General features: G+C 38.0%; 1 protein-coding gene across 2 annotated transcripts in view; it reads right to left on the bottom strand.

The window, feature by feature from the left end:
- PCNX2 (pecanex 2) overlaps positions 1-16,150 on the bottom strand; it is a 154,662-nt gene that overhangs the window by 58,429 nt on the left and 80,083 nt on the right. For both annotated transcript variants that reach the window (XM_038130803.1, XM_038130805.1), the window contains 2 exons: positions 15,876-16,053; positions 3,576-3,684 (listed from right to left, as the gene is read on the bottom strand). In XM_038130803.1, coding sequence (XP_037986731.1) covers positions 3,576-3,684; positions 15,876-16,053 — 287 coding nt within the window. The remainder of the gene's footprint in view (positions 1-3,575; positions 3,685-15,875; positions 16,054-16,150) is intronic.

Raw genomic sequence — 16,150 nt, 5'->3', positions numbered from 1 at the left:
CTGTACATGTGTCCCACAATCCCTGAGACTTCACAAAATGCCCACTTTAACAAAAGTAGCATCATTCTTGGTATAGCATTTCCATAAAACTGCTAGCTAGCCGTGCTTTAAAAGCCATTTGTGAAATCTAGAAACAAATACTTTCCAAAAGATACTTTTCAAATCTCTCAACCTTACTAAAACACAGTGGTCTGGAACGGTGTCTTTGTGCATTAGAGAGATTAAAAAATGAGCTGCACCGAGAGCCTAAAGTTTAAAAAAGTGACACAGAGCACAGAGCAGAAAGCAAGTGCATCAAAAAAGTTGAACTGTCACATTACAGTGCAATCAAAACCAAGCACTGGCTGTGAAGGATGAACAAGTATTTACAAGTGTCAGATAAGGGAAGGAGGCATGGGAGCTGAAGAGAGGAAGAGAGAACAAAGAGGACAGAGATAAGGGCAGCAAACCAAGTTTTTTTAAGTTGGTACTAATGTAATGATTGATTTAAAAATTGCCACCATCATGAGCTAAGACATTTCACACACCACTGTGAACTGTTTGTGTCTTAGACATAATCAGTAGCAATGGCGGGTTTTTTTCTCAGAAGACATAATGCTCTACTAAATGGGCAGTAGAAGACCCATTTGTTTTGTGAGAAGTGATTTTAACTGTTTCTCTAAGAGTGTCATGAGAGCAAGTGACAGCATCTGACTCTCTTACGTATATCATACGTGTGCAGTGGGCAATTATCTGTGACAGGGGTATTTTTATTTGAGGACATTCAATTTGTCTGTATTAGGTCTTTATTTATTTACTTTAAATACCAATGCTTTAATTATGTCAAAGTAAGAAAAGTGTCAAAAACTTCCAGGCATACTTTCTCTCACTGACCTTTAACCTGACCCAAGCCAGGTTTCCTGTGCACCATCTTTGTTAGGCTACGTTGTCTAAAAGCAGAACTTGTTTCTTTGTGAATAATGGATTTTCTTTCTGACATGGCCAAAATCAAATTTTGAGAACAAAAATCCCAAAGCTAAAAACTCTTCAACATTAAATGAAATATTGTCTTTGAGGATTAATTCTTGCAATTTAAAAATCTGCTTAAATTCAAACCAGTTTCAAAGCAAGTAAGTGAAAGACTGACATTTTGAAAAACTTCCATCCCCTTCTTTTAACACAAAACTATGTACTAAGGCCAGCTCAAATCCTCTGTTTCTCAAAATTTTTACTTGCAATTACTACAAGTCCCTTCCAGGCACACAACCACTTAGGGGATGGGAAAACTGACTGTCACAGGGCTCTGTTTTCTGATGTTAGAGCTGTAACCCTGAAACAACCAAAGCAGAAACTCTCCTAAACAGGATAATCTCAACTACAAATTCTTTTTTTTTTTTCCCCTCAAATTTCACTGTTCCCTTTTTAGATAAAATCTGCCTTTGAACCACAAACTACACTGACTTTCCCAGCATGCTGATATTTATAGATGCAAAACCTCGTCTTACCCACTTAAATGCTAGGAAGGAAAGCTGCAAATCTATCCTCAAGTCTGAAGCCCATTCCTGTTCCTGGTATTTTAAGAGTAAGAGGGACTTTGAAGGGTCACCTATTCCATCTAGCAGCCACAAGCAGGATTAGCTAAACCTATATGATTCTTGATAGGCATTCACTTAAAATCCTGTAGATTTCTAATGGTGAGAATCTACAACCTCCACCAGGCAAAGCTCCGCACGTGTTGCCCTTTATGCTGCACTTTAAGGCATTAAAGGATGCTGAACTACTCATTCACTGAGCTCTGCAGCAAAAGTTCATCCAGGCACTTCAAAATTTAAAAATTTACATCCTGTTTGCAGAACTGATTGAAGCAATTAAGAGGCACAAATAATTAACTCTGTAAAGAAATGGCAGGTTTAGTACTTCTGTAAACCGCAACATGCATTCATCATTACTGTTTGCAGGGTTATGATAACAACAAATAAAATTACCGTGCAAAGAGGCAGAATTATTGCTGTTGTGGGAATATTAACTTCAGCATTTAACCAGTATCTTAATTGCAGCACTGCCTTACAAGACAGATTTGCATTTACAAAGCATACTATAAATATAAATAATAAAAAGCTAGGCTAGATCACTTCTAGCAATAACTCTGTAAACAAACAAAATGCTGGTTTAACTACTTTCCATTTTGCAAAATTTAATTGGTAATTTTATCAAGAGCAAAGTTACCACAGCAGAAAATATTTGTGACCAAAGGGAAACTTGTTGAAATGCAATATTAGTTCTTAAATGTTTTGCTAAATAAATTCATAGACACTTCCCCAACAGAAATGAAAATATTTTTCTATTGTGAAATTCTGGAAGGACTGGCTATGAATAACCTAAACCTCTTAGGACAGATCACTGCTTTTATAATGCTTTCCTTCTATAAGGACACAATTTAAAACTTTCCCTCTAGGAGTTATTCTGTGTGCACTTCCTTTCCTCTGAGGCTTCCATTTATTCTTCCCATCTAAAACATAAGCATTGTTACTCAACACTGCTTATGCTTCACAGCAAAGAGCAGACAGGAGAAATCGCTCAAGGGAAAAAACCCCAGCCCTGTGGGATGAAAGGGACAAAGGCTAAGCGCATATATCTAATAAACAGTACAAAGTGAACTCGGCAGTAGGTCTGAACTAGAACAACTTTGTCAATTCTTCTTCCACAACTTTGGTTAGTAGGGAAGGTAGAAATTAAAAGTTAGTATCTGGTAACGCCTTAGACGTCAACATAGTTACATTTGTTCGCTTAAAAAGTTTTGTGGGTTTTTTTTTTCTGTATTCAATCAAGTTTCTAACTGAATTTGAATATAAATTGAGTAATTTTTGTTGTAAAAATTCAATATACAGTTTTTAACCCTACAGACAGGTCATTTAGAGGTCATTGAACTCTGTGTTTTACTCCCCATATCCACAAACCTGAGATAGCCCTGGAGGAGGCACCAAAACTTCAGACTGCTTCTGAAGGACTGCTTTGGTGCTGACAAACATATATTGTTATTCATAAAATAGAGTGCAAAGGTTAAAAAGGAGAATATTTCTCAGCACCCCAATGAAAAGATTTACATTAAAATGTAAAAATCTAGCTGCTTCTGAAATTGAAAAAAAAGAAATCAGGACAGTTGCAGCAGAAATTGGCTCATTGAAATGAATTTATATCTGACATACCAACTAGAAACAAGTGAGAAAGAAACTAATATTTAAGAGCTCAGTCAGCCATAAGCCCTGCAATATGTCTGTCACAACATTTCTTTCTGGATGCATTAAAACTCAGTGCTGAGGACTGGGGAAGTAAGTAATCTGCAGAATGTGGCTGGGTGGGAATAAACACACCAGGTTGAGTCAGAGTTCAGTTTCCCAGTTTCAGATCCTATGCAGCCAAAAAAAAGAAAAAAAAAAAAAAAAAAGAGAAAACTGCGTTTCTCAGAAGATGTTCTAAGATTTTCAAATTTTAATGTAAATTACCTAAGAATTTCAAATCTCATTCAAACACTGTAAATAAATTGTATATATGAGGAGGAACTTAAGAATAAAGAAAAACAAATTTATAAAGGATATGAGGTATTGCAAAGAGCTGAGCGAAAACATGGAACGATGACCCCCAGGCAATCTGCCAGGGAGCAATGTATGTCATGATGAACTGCAACTTCTGCAGCAGGTCCCACAGCTGAAAAAAAAGAAAAAAAAAAAGAAAAACATTGTCACTTTTTAGGCACTGAGATAATTTCAAAACTAGCATCTGAAAGCACTTAAAAACTGTGCCCTGAAATAAACAGGAGATAAGTTGTATTGTGTTATTAGCTTTCATAGGTATTAAGGTCTTACTTCAGTAAGGCATTAAAGTATATTCTTCACTCAAAATTCAAACATGCAATGAGGTACATTTTTGACAACCATACGGAGGCAGTTCCCAGATTACCTTTCAGTATTTCTGCTCTAATTAGAAAGTGGGAGAACAGGTTCAGATATTCACTGACTACGTATGACCACAAGTCAGATGGTTACAGGAGAGGAGACTCTGGGAGAAACTGGATACAATGAACAGAGAAAGTTCAATGTGTGACACGTGGCTGTGCACATGGCAATCAGACTTACTTATCAAGAACACAACATTCCCAGTTTTTGACTCAATGGGAGAAGCTAACACAATGTAAGCGTATGCAAGGCATTAATCATGAATTGTAGCTGCATTTTCAAGACCACTGTATCATAAAAACATTGCATAAATATGAGCTTTTATTGTTGTGCAGTGCAAACTGGAAACCACAACGAATTTACTTTTGCTTCCTGTAAAATATGCTTGGTGCTCCAACAGTTTCTGATTCAAGAATGATGTGTACTTTTTCCCTGGAATATAATTTTTTTCCCCTGTCATTTCTCTTGGCACCAGGCCAAAACAGATCTTATGTCTCATCTATTGCAGAGTGGGTTCCTGACAAACTGTCAGGAAAGATTTGGCCATCAATAGACATTAGTGCTCAACACACAGGGAAGCTGACAGTGAAACAGGAGTAGATGCAATATTTCATGCTCATATAGCAAATATATGTTGAATTTCTTAGAGTGATTTTTTTTGAGTTAGTAAAAAACAAGACTTTGCCAACATCCTGAAAGACATTGAGACTGCATCAACACTTGTACATTAAAAGGCTTCCAGGGAATGTTCTCAAGCACTGATATTGTGCGTATTTTTAAACTGCTAGAAAGGCATCTGGGAAGGTTCTGGTCTGGCCCAGCTAACACTCTTCCAAACAATCTCCAGGAATTCTTTTGAATGAAAACCCTCCATGGTTCATTTCTAGGAGCAATTCCATACCTGCACCTTGCATACAGACTGGGAGAATTCATCAGCACAGCCACAAGCTCCCCCATGACAACTGGCTTTGGGGTCAGAGCACGGTTCGTGGCACAATTCATGTACAAGCATGCTGGCAGTCAGAGAGGACACACGTTCTCTGGCCAGCTCCTTTCACTCTTTCTTAAGTCACCATCCCCGAAGTCTCACTTGGCCACCTGTATCTGCAGTACAGGATGTTTCACTGAGCTTCTCCACAGACTGCAGTAAATAACTGCATTTCAAATGTGAGGGAAGCAAGAATCACTTGTAGCATTGACCGGTTTTGGTCATTGTGCTACAAAACCATCAAAGAGCAGCTGCTGGTTCTGGTATAACCAGTGTCACCCTAGCTCCCGTTACAAGTAATAAACCTTCCAGGCGAAATGCAAGCGGTGATTCACCCACTTTCTTTTCTTTGGCATGACTCAAATTAGGAGCAATACACCAAGTATAGTTTACACTACTTTGCACGGGTATACTATTTAAAACCACCAAAGCCCTGATACAAACAAGCTGTTACAATCCCTTCAATGCACAGCCGGTTACCCTCACTTAGTCTGAGAAACTTCTATTTGGCTAACTTCATTTTCTGTCAAAAATACTACATATGACTTGCAGACTGCAGCATTACAGTAGGCAAGTAAAACTGAACTGAAACTCAAATGGACATTTATTTATTTGAATCTTATTTAGCAGGTTGTGGGGTTGCTTTGTTTCACTTCAGTTTTATTTATCTGAAACATCACAATGAACAACTGGAAAAAAAATTTATCTGAAAAAATATTTAAGTGAAGGGCTGGAAAAAGCTAATGACTTGCATTTGAAACTTCAAAAATTTAAAACTGCAGCACAACCCAGCAAAGTTCTGCCAGTTACAGATTGACATCACAGAGTCATAAATCAGCCTAGCTGTGCTCAAAGCACAGAATTCATCAAAAGGTTTTCAAATCTCAAATAAAACTCAGGTTTTGCATTTGCTAGGAAACCAAATCCAGGAGGACACCCTTTTGGCTCCTTGTTCCAATATACAATTTTCAGTTGTTCTTTAATATTTACACCTTGCAAAACTTGGCCCATGGAGCCCAGGTTCCCTGTTGTATCTAACAAGTCCTACTGCTTCTGCATTCCCCACTGCTTGAACTTGCTGTTACTTCTTCCAACAATTTCCTCTCAGCTAACACTTCCACAAGACAGGCAAAAGAGCTCATTTCCATTCGAGAACATGAAGCAAGAATGCTTTAGTGAACCTCTCTTGGTTTTTGAAAACCTTACAACACTGCACTTAAAAGCCTGGAAATGTGTGATTTTCAAGCTACTGCTTTCATTAAGAGTTGTCAAGTGCCTCTATTACCTCTTAAATCCCTGCTTCCAGGGCATGTTCTGCAAAATGCCTTCAGGGTAATATGCCATTAGCATTTTACATCTCTAACTATAATTGCTAAAGGTGATGTCATCTACCAACTACAACACTGAGATTTAGGAAAGCAGGACTTGGCTTTACATTTTCTCTTTTTCATTTTGCTAGAATGATCTGCAAAACTGTTCCTCCTTATCAGTTTCATCCAGTTTGCAATATGCTTCCTCCTATATCTGATAGGGGAACTCACAGATCTTTTCTCACAGAAAGAAACTGAAGCTGCTAAAAATTGCCTTAATAAATAGGGGAGGCTGAGCTATTCTCTTATTTCAACTACAACTAGCTGCATTTCAACCTTCAGTAATCTGAAGACGTGAGCTAAAGAGGAAAACCTTCATCTCTTTTAAATTGTCAGAAACAATACAGAATGAATTCAAAAGAGAGAGAAAAGGCAAAGCCCATCTGGAGTTGAATCTGCTGAGGAAAGTAAAAGGCCACAGAAAGGACTTCTACAGGTGTATTGACAGCAGCACACAAACTGGAAAAGATCACATGGACCTGCTGACAGATGGGGCAGGGGACCCGGTGACAAAGGGCAATGGGAAGGCCAAAGTACTCAATGCCTTTCTTGGCTTGGTCTTCACTAGTGACCCTTCAAGCCACAGGCCCCTGAGAGCTGTGAGGAAGCATGAAGAAACACCCTACATTGCAAAGGATTAGTTAAAGGCACATCAAACCAAACTAGAAAAAGCCCACTTCCATGAGACCTGATGGGACACCTCAGTCCTTTTGTGCTTCTGTGAAACACAAAAATTATCCCCATTAGAGTTCTGTTTGAATGAGGGTGAGGTGTAACAGTGCTAGAATACAAAGAGGGAACCTTCCCATCTAAAGACAAGGTGAAAAAAAAAAAGTCTCTGGTGAATTTTAATCCTCTTTTTATAACCATTTCCTTAAGCATATATAAAAGATTAATTTTTATTTAAGACTTCTGCATCCCAGTTTAGAACGATTTATAAAAGAATATTTTTATTAAGCCTTATTAGATCTTCAGTGTTTTCTACAGCTCAATAAGCAGAAACGATGATATGTTTATATATTATTTATAATATATAATTACATATTATGTAGGGGGCATGAAAGTTCTAATATTCCTAGATATCTTTAAGCCTGTGACAGTTTTACACAGTAAACCATTTTTTAAAGTCTTTGATAAAGACCTCAAATTATTAGCATGTTTGGTGACTTTAAACCAGCACTACCATCAAGTAAAAGTGCAGGACATGCATCCATCTTTCATGTTTATTTTATGTGGACACACATTTTATCTTAATCATCCTTAAGTCTTCTACGAGTTCTGAAGCCTCTACAGACTTCTGGTGCACCAGTGAGTAATAAACAAAGCAAAGGCAAAGACTCATCTTCACAGGATTTTCTTTAAATCTGGTTATTCTTACTTAAACAAATTTAAGTACCATTACAAACAAATTTAATGGAAATTAGTTAACATACATGAAAAATTAAATATTTGTGGAGTCTGAAACATCACTAAAATCGTGTATTCTTTCTCAATTTGCTAGATTTTAACAAACTAGGCAGAGGTTAACATCTGAATTTAAATGACTCAGTGTGAGATGGAGACTATGCAATGCTCTCAGCTTTTGGCGGCCCTTCTATGTGTTTGGCATCTGCTGGGATTTTGTGTGGACAGACTTTTTGGCAACTCTGGGACTAAATAATGCATAAACATTAACATTTTCTTGCTAAGTTAAAATATTTCTATGTTTTAAAAAACAGTGTGTATATATACACATAGGTTTTAAACAAAAATATTGGTCACATATATATATATATAGAGATAGAGAGAGAGAGAGAGAGAGAGAGACAGAGCTATATGCTCCACCTGCAACACAAATTGAGATTAAAAAAGTTAAGTGCAGAAAGAAATTATTTAGTTTGAACAGGTATTTCTTTATATTCCACTCTAGATCCTGTGACCTTGAGATGATTTGAACTGAGACTCTAAGAGGAGTATTTACTTCTTCATGTTAAGCTAATTCTGATCAAGTGGAAACTCCAGCTTTCAGAATTAAATTCTAATACCTACTGGTATATTTTTATTTTCTTTTTGGTATGTCAACAAAAATTAATATGTATGAAGAGGGAAAAGCTGTAGGTATGTATGTGTTTAAGGACAAAATTAAACTTGGTGGAATAAGTTTACTCTTGTTTATGGCTTTGCTTTGCAAATCATTGACTTTTGAGTTTTTATTTAATACCATTTTAACAAACTTCACCTATGAAATCCTGTAAAACAAGATTTACTGGAAATACTAAAGGTTTTTAATGCTTATGTCATAAGTCATTGTGACATTCTATGGTGTATTTGGACAGCTGTGTTTGAACCTACAACAAATACTTTCCAGGACACCTTTATCTGCACATGCTTACAGGCACTTGAAGCCTTTGTATTGTGGGCTTCAAAATCATTGTCTAATGCAATACATACAAGAGGATCAAAATATAATCAGTCCAAGTCTCTGATATCAAACCTTGGAGGAAAGAATATATTCCTCAAGCACAACATTCAGCACTTAACTGTACAAAACAGGCATGCTTTAAGCAGTTTGAGCAGCAAGCCTTGAAAGCCTTACAATTGAAGTTAAATGTTAACCTGATGTAATTATGGTAAGGATTATGACAATAAGATGATGATAAAACCTAACAGAGCCCTGGATCTGCTCACGGCAGATGCTGCTTCTTCCTCCATTGTCAGCTGATAGCAAGAGCCCAGGGAAGGAACTTGTGGCATTGTAAAAAAAACCAGATTCACATATATCCCAAGGTGGGCAAAAGGTGATCAGAGCTCATCAGCTTAATATGAAGAGGGCCAGAAAAGCAAAATAAATCAGTGCAGCTGGGAGTGCACTCATCAGCTGCACTGATTCAAGCATTTTCAGGAAAGCCTTCACAGGCATGTATTCTGCCAACACTGCATCTTCCCAGAAATTTCCTTTTTGAAAGGACTGGGCCCAGGCAAACCTCATGTAGTTAAACAAAGCCAAGTGAAAGGTCCTGGATATGGGTTGGGGCAATCCCAGGCACAAATACAGGCTGGTCAGAGAATGGATAAAGAGAGCCACCCTGTGAGAAGGACTTGAGGGTGCTGGTGGATGAGCAGCTGGACATGACCCACGCATGGGAGCTCCCAGCCCAGAAACCAAACGTGTCCTGGGCTGCATCCAAAGCAGCGTGGGCATCAGGACCAGGGAGGGGATTCTGCCCCTCTGCTCTGGTGAGACCCCACCTGGAACCCTGCATCCAGCTCTGGGGTCTCAGCACAAGAAAGACATGAACCCATTAGAGTGGGTCCAGAGGATGGGCAGAGGAATGGAGTGCCTCTCCTATGAAGAAAAGGCTGAGAGGGCTGGGGCTGTTCAGCCTGGTGAAGAGAAGGCTCCAGGGAGACTTTAAAGCAGCCTTCCAGTACCAAAAGGAGACCTACAAAAGAGATGGAAAGAGGGGCTTTTTATAGGGGCCTGAAGTGTTAGGAGAAGGGGGAATGGTTTTTAACTAAAAGAGACTTAGATAAAGTATTAGGAAGAAATCATCACCAGGAGGGTGGTGAGGCACTGGAACAATGCCCAGAGAAGCTGTGGATGGAAGCTGATCCATGGAAGTGGTCAAGGCCAGGCTGGATGGGGCTTTGAGCAACCTGATCCGGTAGAAGGTGTCCCTGCCCATAGCAGGGTAGTTGGAACTCGATGATATTTGAAGTCCCTTCCAACCCAAGCCATTCTAGCATTCTGTGGTAAAAGTGGACATAAGAAAAAATTCCAAGTTTGCACTGAAGTACTCCAGATTTCTCTTTGAGTGCCTGCATCAACAGAGACAGAACAGGCCTCTATCAGCATGAATGCACATGAACATAGACCTCAGTGCCTACTGAGCCACACTGACCCAGGGAGTGGGTGCACATCTCCCTGAACCCCCAAATGCACGTGCCCCATTCTAGAGAAAAATTTTAAAAATACCAAAAAAAAAAAAAAGAGAGAGAAAATGTAAATTGGGAACAGTGCAATGAATGAAGTCTCACAAAGAGGTCAGTGACAGAAGGCTGAATGAAAAATCAATTAAACTATTCCTCCAATATTAAGAGGCAACATGAACTGTACAGTGTCCAAGAGAGTTAAGGAGTCTATGGAAAATACCACTGGGATTATCCTGTCAAATATCAGATGTAGCCTTGGGTATTTTACTCAGCAGAAAGTATCTTAAAAGGGTTTATATGCCAGATATCAAAAATTGAGAGAACAGCTGTGAGCCAAGAGGGTACAGATGATTAAGACATTGGATTTCAGCATGCACAAATGGCAAGGAATGGATTAAAATATGAATTAACGACTTAGACCCAGAAGCTTTGAAGTGAAGCATCAGATTTAGAGAAGGATGAAAATCAGAAGAGGAAAGGAAAAAGAGTGAGGCGTTTGAATTTCAAGTGGCACCTAAATCAATGAGACATGCCCAATAACCAAGAGTTTTATTGCCACAAAGGCAATAAAAAGATCCAATAGGTTAATTACTTGACTTCAACAAAGCACCAAGAAGGTCAATGCACTTGGCAACACTTTCTCATAAAATGAAGGAAAACAAGATGACACACAATTTCTTTCCTGTCCAAGGGATTGTGTTGCAGATGTTGAAAGTTAAGCCTGATCAGCAAAGGTCTGCCAGGTTGCTACAAACTGGCTGCATTAGCTGGATCTACTTTGACAAAGATCATCTTTCATAAACATGTGGTCTTGGATACTATATGAGAAAGAATATACAGACAGAGAAAAAATTCTTATAAAAATGTGGATTCCTTTTTAGCTGGAAAATGTATTCTGGGAAAGAAGAAAAAATATCAAACAGGGAAGCTGTATATTTAAGTGAGCTCAGCAGGAATAAGAGTACTTAGGCAAATAAATTCAGTGTTAATGAAGGCAAATTTAACAAGCTCTGCTTCTTTGATTATTTTGCCTTATGCATGAAGACAAATTCAGAACCCTCAGAAGACGTGATGATAAGAAAATATAAGGTGATTTCATATTTTTGTATTGCTAATTAGTTCATACACACACACAAATTAGGAGGCCATTAAACTACCTGACAGTAACATATAAGACAGTGAAAGAGCTAAGAAGCTGTAGTCCTATACATTTGAAGGTTAATGGCACTTGGGCTTATCATTCCCATTCAGATCTGTGTGGTAGATGAGTGGGTAAACTAGGGGTGGCTCACTCTTTAAGGCTTAAAGGAAGCTGTACAGATTTGTCAAAAATCCATATTCCAAAGTAAAAGTATAATTTCTCACTTGTGCAATAGAGATGAAAAAGTTGCTGGTAAGAGCCAGTTTAGCAGCATGCTTCTAGTAGTGAAGGGACTGGCAAGAACCTCCCGCTAGGCTTTTGTAGTAGCCAAGAGCATACTACAGTCAGGAGTATCCACAGCACAGTACAGAGGTTTTTGCTGTCTTTGCTCCTTCAGCTCAACATCAGCTCTGCTTGAGGTTCCAAAGGCAGTTCAGGGAGATACTATGACTCCTTTCCACCAGCAAAATTTAGAGGATGCCTGTGGCACTGGATGAAATGGAAAACCGCATTTTTAACAGACGACGGCAAAAGAGCTGGGGACAAGTCTTGCCCTGAGCATCCTTGTTAACATTCAGCCAGTTCCAAACTGATATCCCTGCTGTTTGAATGATTTGCATTCACTTCTACTTCACACTTAAACACCGGTTCATTCTTGAGCAGCTAGTTCAGACTCCCTTCAAATGCATCTCACACATCTGCCACGGAAGGCAGTGCTGGGTACATTACTATTGTACTTTTTGTTTGTTTGTTTTTATCACACTGAAGAAAAATGGACTGGATGAGCTATGATGTCACTTAACCATATATGTGCTCTTCCTCTGATAGCTTTTGCATATGTTAGAGCTTTTCCTCAGTTAAATATTATGTCAGTAGACAGCAAAATCATGGGAGAAAGGTCCATCTTTTCATCAGTTCCAACTGAACTGATTCCAAACCATTTAATATTTCCACTTTTTTTGTGGGTTTTTGTTTGTTTGTTTGTTTTTGGTGTTGGGGTTTTGGTTTTTTTTGTGGGTTTCCATTTTCTCTTAATATGAACATTCTTATTAACCTTTGCACTGATATTATCTCCTAAATCATCCAGAGAGAACAACTGGCTCATCTGAAAAGTTTACATGGAGTCATGCAGACCAAGACTGTCTCGATTATCTGGTTTTACTTCCTGCAGAATATACATCAGAGCATTACACCCACACACGTTGAATGAGCAACCACAAACTTTTAAAAGGCCATTCAGCTCAGATTTAAAGATTATAGACAACAGGAGTTTTGGACAGAAGATTCCCAAGTCGTAGTCAAGGTCACAACCTGGTTTTCCTACATGGAAAGTCTTAGTTTAAGAAAGATGGAGAAGTCCTGTTTCACTTGAATTAAAAGCTGCAATTATTCTCAAAAACAAGTAAGAAAATATTTCCTAAATGTTTATCTTGCTGTCTTCCCAAGGCAATTTGAAATACAAAATAGCACACTCTGCATATGCCTAAATCAACATTTAGTGTTTTCACATTCCGTGAATTGTCGAAATGTAAACAGCTAATCACTTTTTTTAAAGAATTGAATTAACTGTGTCACATTAGTAAGTCTTATGATGTTAAAAAGACAAAAAACACAAAAAAAATCTGAGGAATAGAACTGAGTAGACTCTCTTGTTCTCTGTGTTACCTTAGTGTGAGCGTTTTGGCTAAGAGACATGAAAATCTGTGAGCAGCAATTCGGACTTCCGTATCCCAGCTTGCTCAGGGAGCAGTATGCTCATTTGGAGTTTCTGATTTGACTAAATTACATTAAATTAACAGCACAATGGGGAAAACAAGGGAAGCACAATCAGTGAGCTGTTTAGAAATACTCTACCAAACATTATTAGCAAAGTTTTATTCCATATAATCTGCCTCAAGAGTGACTAGTGCAGTTGTGAATTTCTGTTGAATTTAGAGTCTTTCTTCCCCAGTGCCTAGTAGAAGAAAAAAATATTATCACCATGTTTTGAAAGCATGCAAAGCTTTTTGTGGGGTAAGCGTGCTTAAAAATTGCCATCACTATGACTAAGACAGCGCTTCTAGTGTTCCCTAATTAAGAGAATGGCAAAGTGACATTTTCAACGTGCAAACAGAAATCAGTCATGGCTGTGTAATGAACACTGCATAGCTAAAGGTGACAGTAATAGACAGTATTTCAGATTTTGTTTGTATTTTAAAAAGTAAGTGCAAACATAAAAATGACTGAAATACAGACAGAATCTGTGAAGACCCATAAAGCTTTTAGGAAAAAAGGTGGATGCAGCTTGCTTAGAGGCTGTATGAAATAAACACACATCATCTTTATCCTCAAGTGATCATATCCTTTACTGAAGTTCCACAATGCTGAGCTAATTAAAGCTCAAGACTTAATTAGGGTAAAGAAAAGTTATGCCCTTTATGATTTGAAATTAAAAGGAATTTAATTGCTATCATCTGCAATGTTATTTTTCATATTGGATCTAATGATCATTGTGAAATGGTGCATGTGCTTTTGTCATATAAATAATTCAACCGTTTGACTTAGAATTTTTAATGGAACAAGGACAATTCCACTTGCTGAACTAATGACCTGCAAAATTTCAGATATTGTTAGATAATAAGATGGAAGATCAGTGCTAAAACCACATTTTCAAAACATGTCTGCAGTACAGCCTTCAGTCCAGTAGAGCAGTAGTTATTCTAGCAAACATCTCTGCTTAATTTAATAAGCATCCTTTGTTATCTCATTCTCATTGCTAACACTAGTCTTTCTACCGTAAACAGCAGCTTCAATCTACCCAAGTAACTCTACAAAAATCCTACTGAAAAGACTTTATATCTCTTTCTTACAAAAGCATGCAATAATTTACAGCAGTATTTTGTGATATGCTCATGAGGTCAACATTTTCAAAAGAATTAACAAATAGTGGAACTTTCAATTCTGGCATGCTAATTTTTTGATCCTGTAAAGAGGTTTTTAGAGAATGAGCTTTAGGACTAAAAAAGTCATCATTCAGACATGGGACTTAGTGGTGATAAACTTCTCAGGAGTCAAAAATTTACCCCTTTCTCTAGGGAACATGGTAATGAAACAAATACTGTAAAGTGGCGTAATGCGAGCAAACTCTGCATTGCTTTCACTGGTTATCTTTCACTTCAAGCTAAGAAGCTTAAAAAATTACCCTAGTCCTTTTTAGGATCAGAGTATGGTGGAGGGGATCTTGTTAAAGCAGAGTTTTGTCTCATCTCTTCTACTCCTCTTCTTCTGCCCTTCCTCCCAAACCTTGATTTCTCACCCCAGCAGAGAGAAAGCAGAACAACAGTTCTGAGGGTGAAGGCTTGAAGCAGGTGAAGCTTCTGCTGGAGTGTGAGCCAAGAATTCAGCAAGAAGTGTGAGCTCAAGTTACCTCACCAAGTTGTGACTCCTCCTTTCTCATCCTCCCTTACAGCAGCACAGAAATAAACCAGAAAAGCATTTAATTTCTCACTCATTCTTTCCCTAAATGACTAGGAACTCCCCACGTAATCCAAATTAACTGGACCTTTCCATAAGAAGCCTGAAACTTCCAGGTGAGCATAGACAGCAGTATGAGCTGATGCTCCTTGTGTAGAAGGGCTAAATATCTCCACAGCACAAGCAGCAATCAATATGGAACCATGTCTTTCTTCTCTCACAAGCTAAGGGATGCTAACTGGGTCATACCCACCCATACAGTAGGAATGTTTTAGAAAAAGAAACCAAGCAAAGAAGCCTGAGCAAGAAAACCCAAATAAAACAAAGAACAACAAAACCAAGCACCTCACTAGAATTACCCCTGGATGAATACTTTCAAATCTTCAGTACTTTATCATGTTTTCTCAAGGTACCAGTTAGGCCTAATTCTTTCAGTGAAACAGCTCAGATTCCAAATAAAGACAGGGTCTGACCTGACTGATGCAGAAAGGATTTGGTAGTTTTTAAATAAACTCAACTGAAGCACACTTCAAGAGTTAACAATGTAATAGAGAGGAAGGAGTACTGAGGTTAAGGTTAAGGGCAGCAGCACAAGGATAACAGACTGAAAATAGGAAAAGAAAAATGTTAAGGCTGACATTAGGAAAACATTTATTATCATGAGGGTGATTAGATAATGGAATAATTTCCCAAAGGAAGTTGTTGAGTCAACCACTAGAGGCATTCAAAGGAAACCGAGATAAAAACACCAGGCGATTGATCTGGAGGGCAGTCTTGCACTAATGACCCAAGAGGCTCTTTCAAACTCATTGAGGATTCTCCTCTTGAAAACAACGATTCTGAACTTTATACAGCAACACGTGAACAAAAAGTAGATGAAAAACATATTGCACAAAGCCAGAAAAAACACTTAATCAAAGCCTTTTTTTCAACCTAACAGATTTTTTTCCTCTATAGTACCAATAATTTGAGTCTATGTATGCATTCATTACTTCTAAAACATCCTAACACGTATTGATCAGCCAGGTGAAACTGAAAAAAATTTTTTTTGAAGAAATTATAAGAGCTCTAAAACTTGCCTTATGAAACACAATGGACATCATGAAGAAATCCAGCAAGAAATTTTCTGAAATGTCTCTGTAGTCAAATCTGAAGAAGATCACAGTAAAGCTCAAAGTAACAAACTGATTAATAGGGTTACAGAATGAGGAACGGAGGAGTTTCATCCCAGCAACTGTTATCAGGATAATGTCACAGCTGTAAGAAAAGCAGAGAGAAAAACCTAATCAAGTCATAAGGCATTAAGTTAAGAAGCTCTTAAATACAAATATCTGTACCAGATGTATTTTAAATT

Source organism: Motacilla alba, chromosome 3 (genome assembly GCF_015832195.1).
Source record: "Motacilla alba alba isolate MOTALB_02 chromosome 3, Motacilla_alba_V1.0_pri, whole genome shotgun sequence".
NCBI classification, from domain to species: Eukaryota; Metazoa; Chordata; class Aves; order Passeriformes; family Motacillidae; genus Motacilla; species Motacilla alba.
Note: the sequence above shows the minus strand (reverse complement) of the source record. Positions and strands in the feature narration are given on the sequence as shown.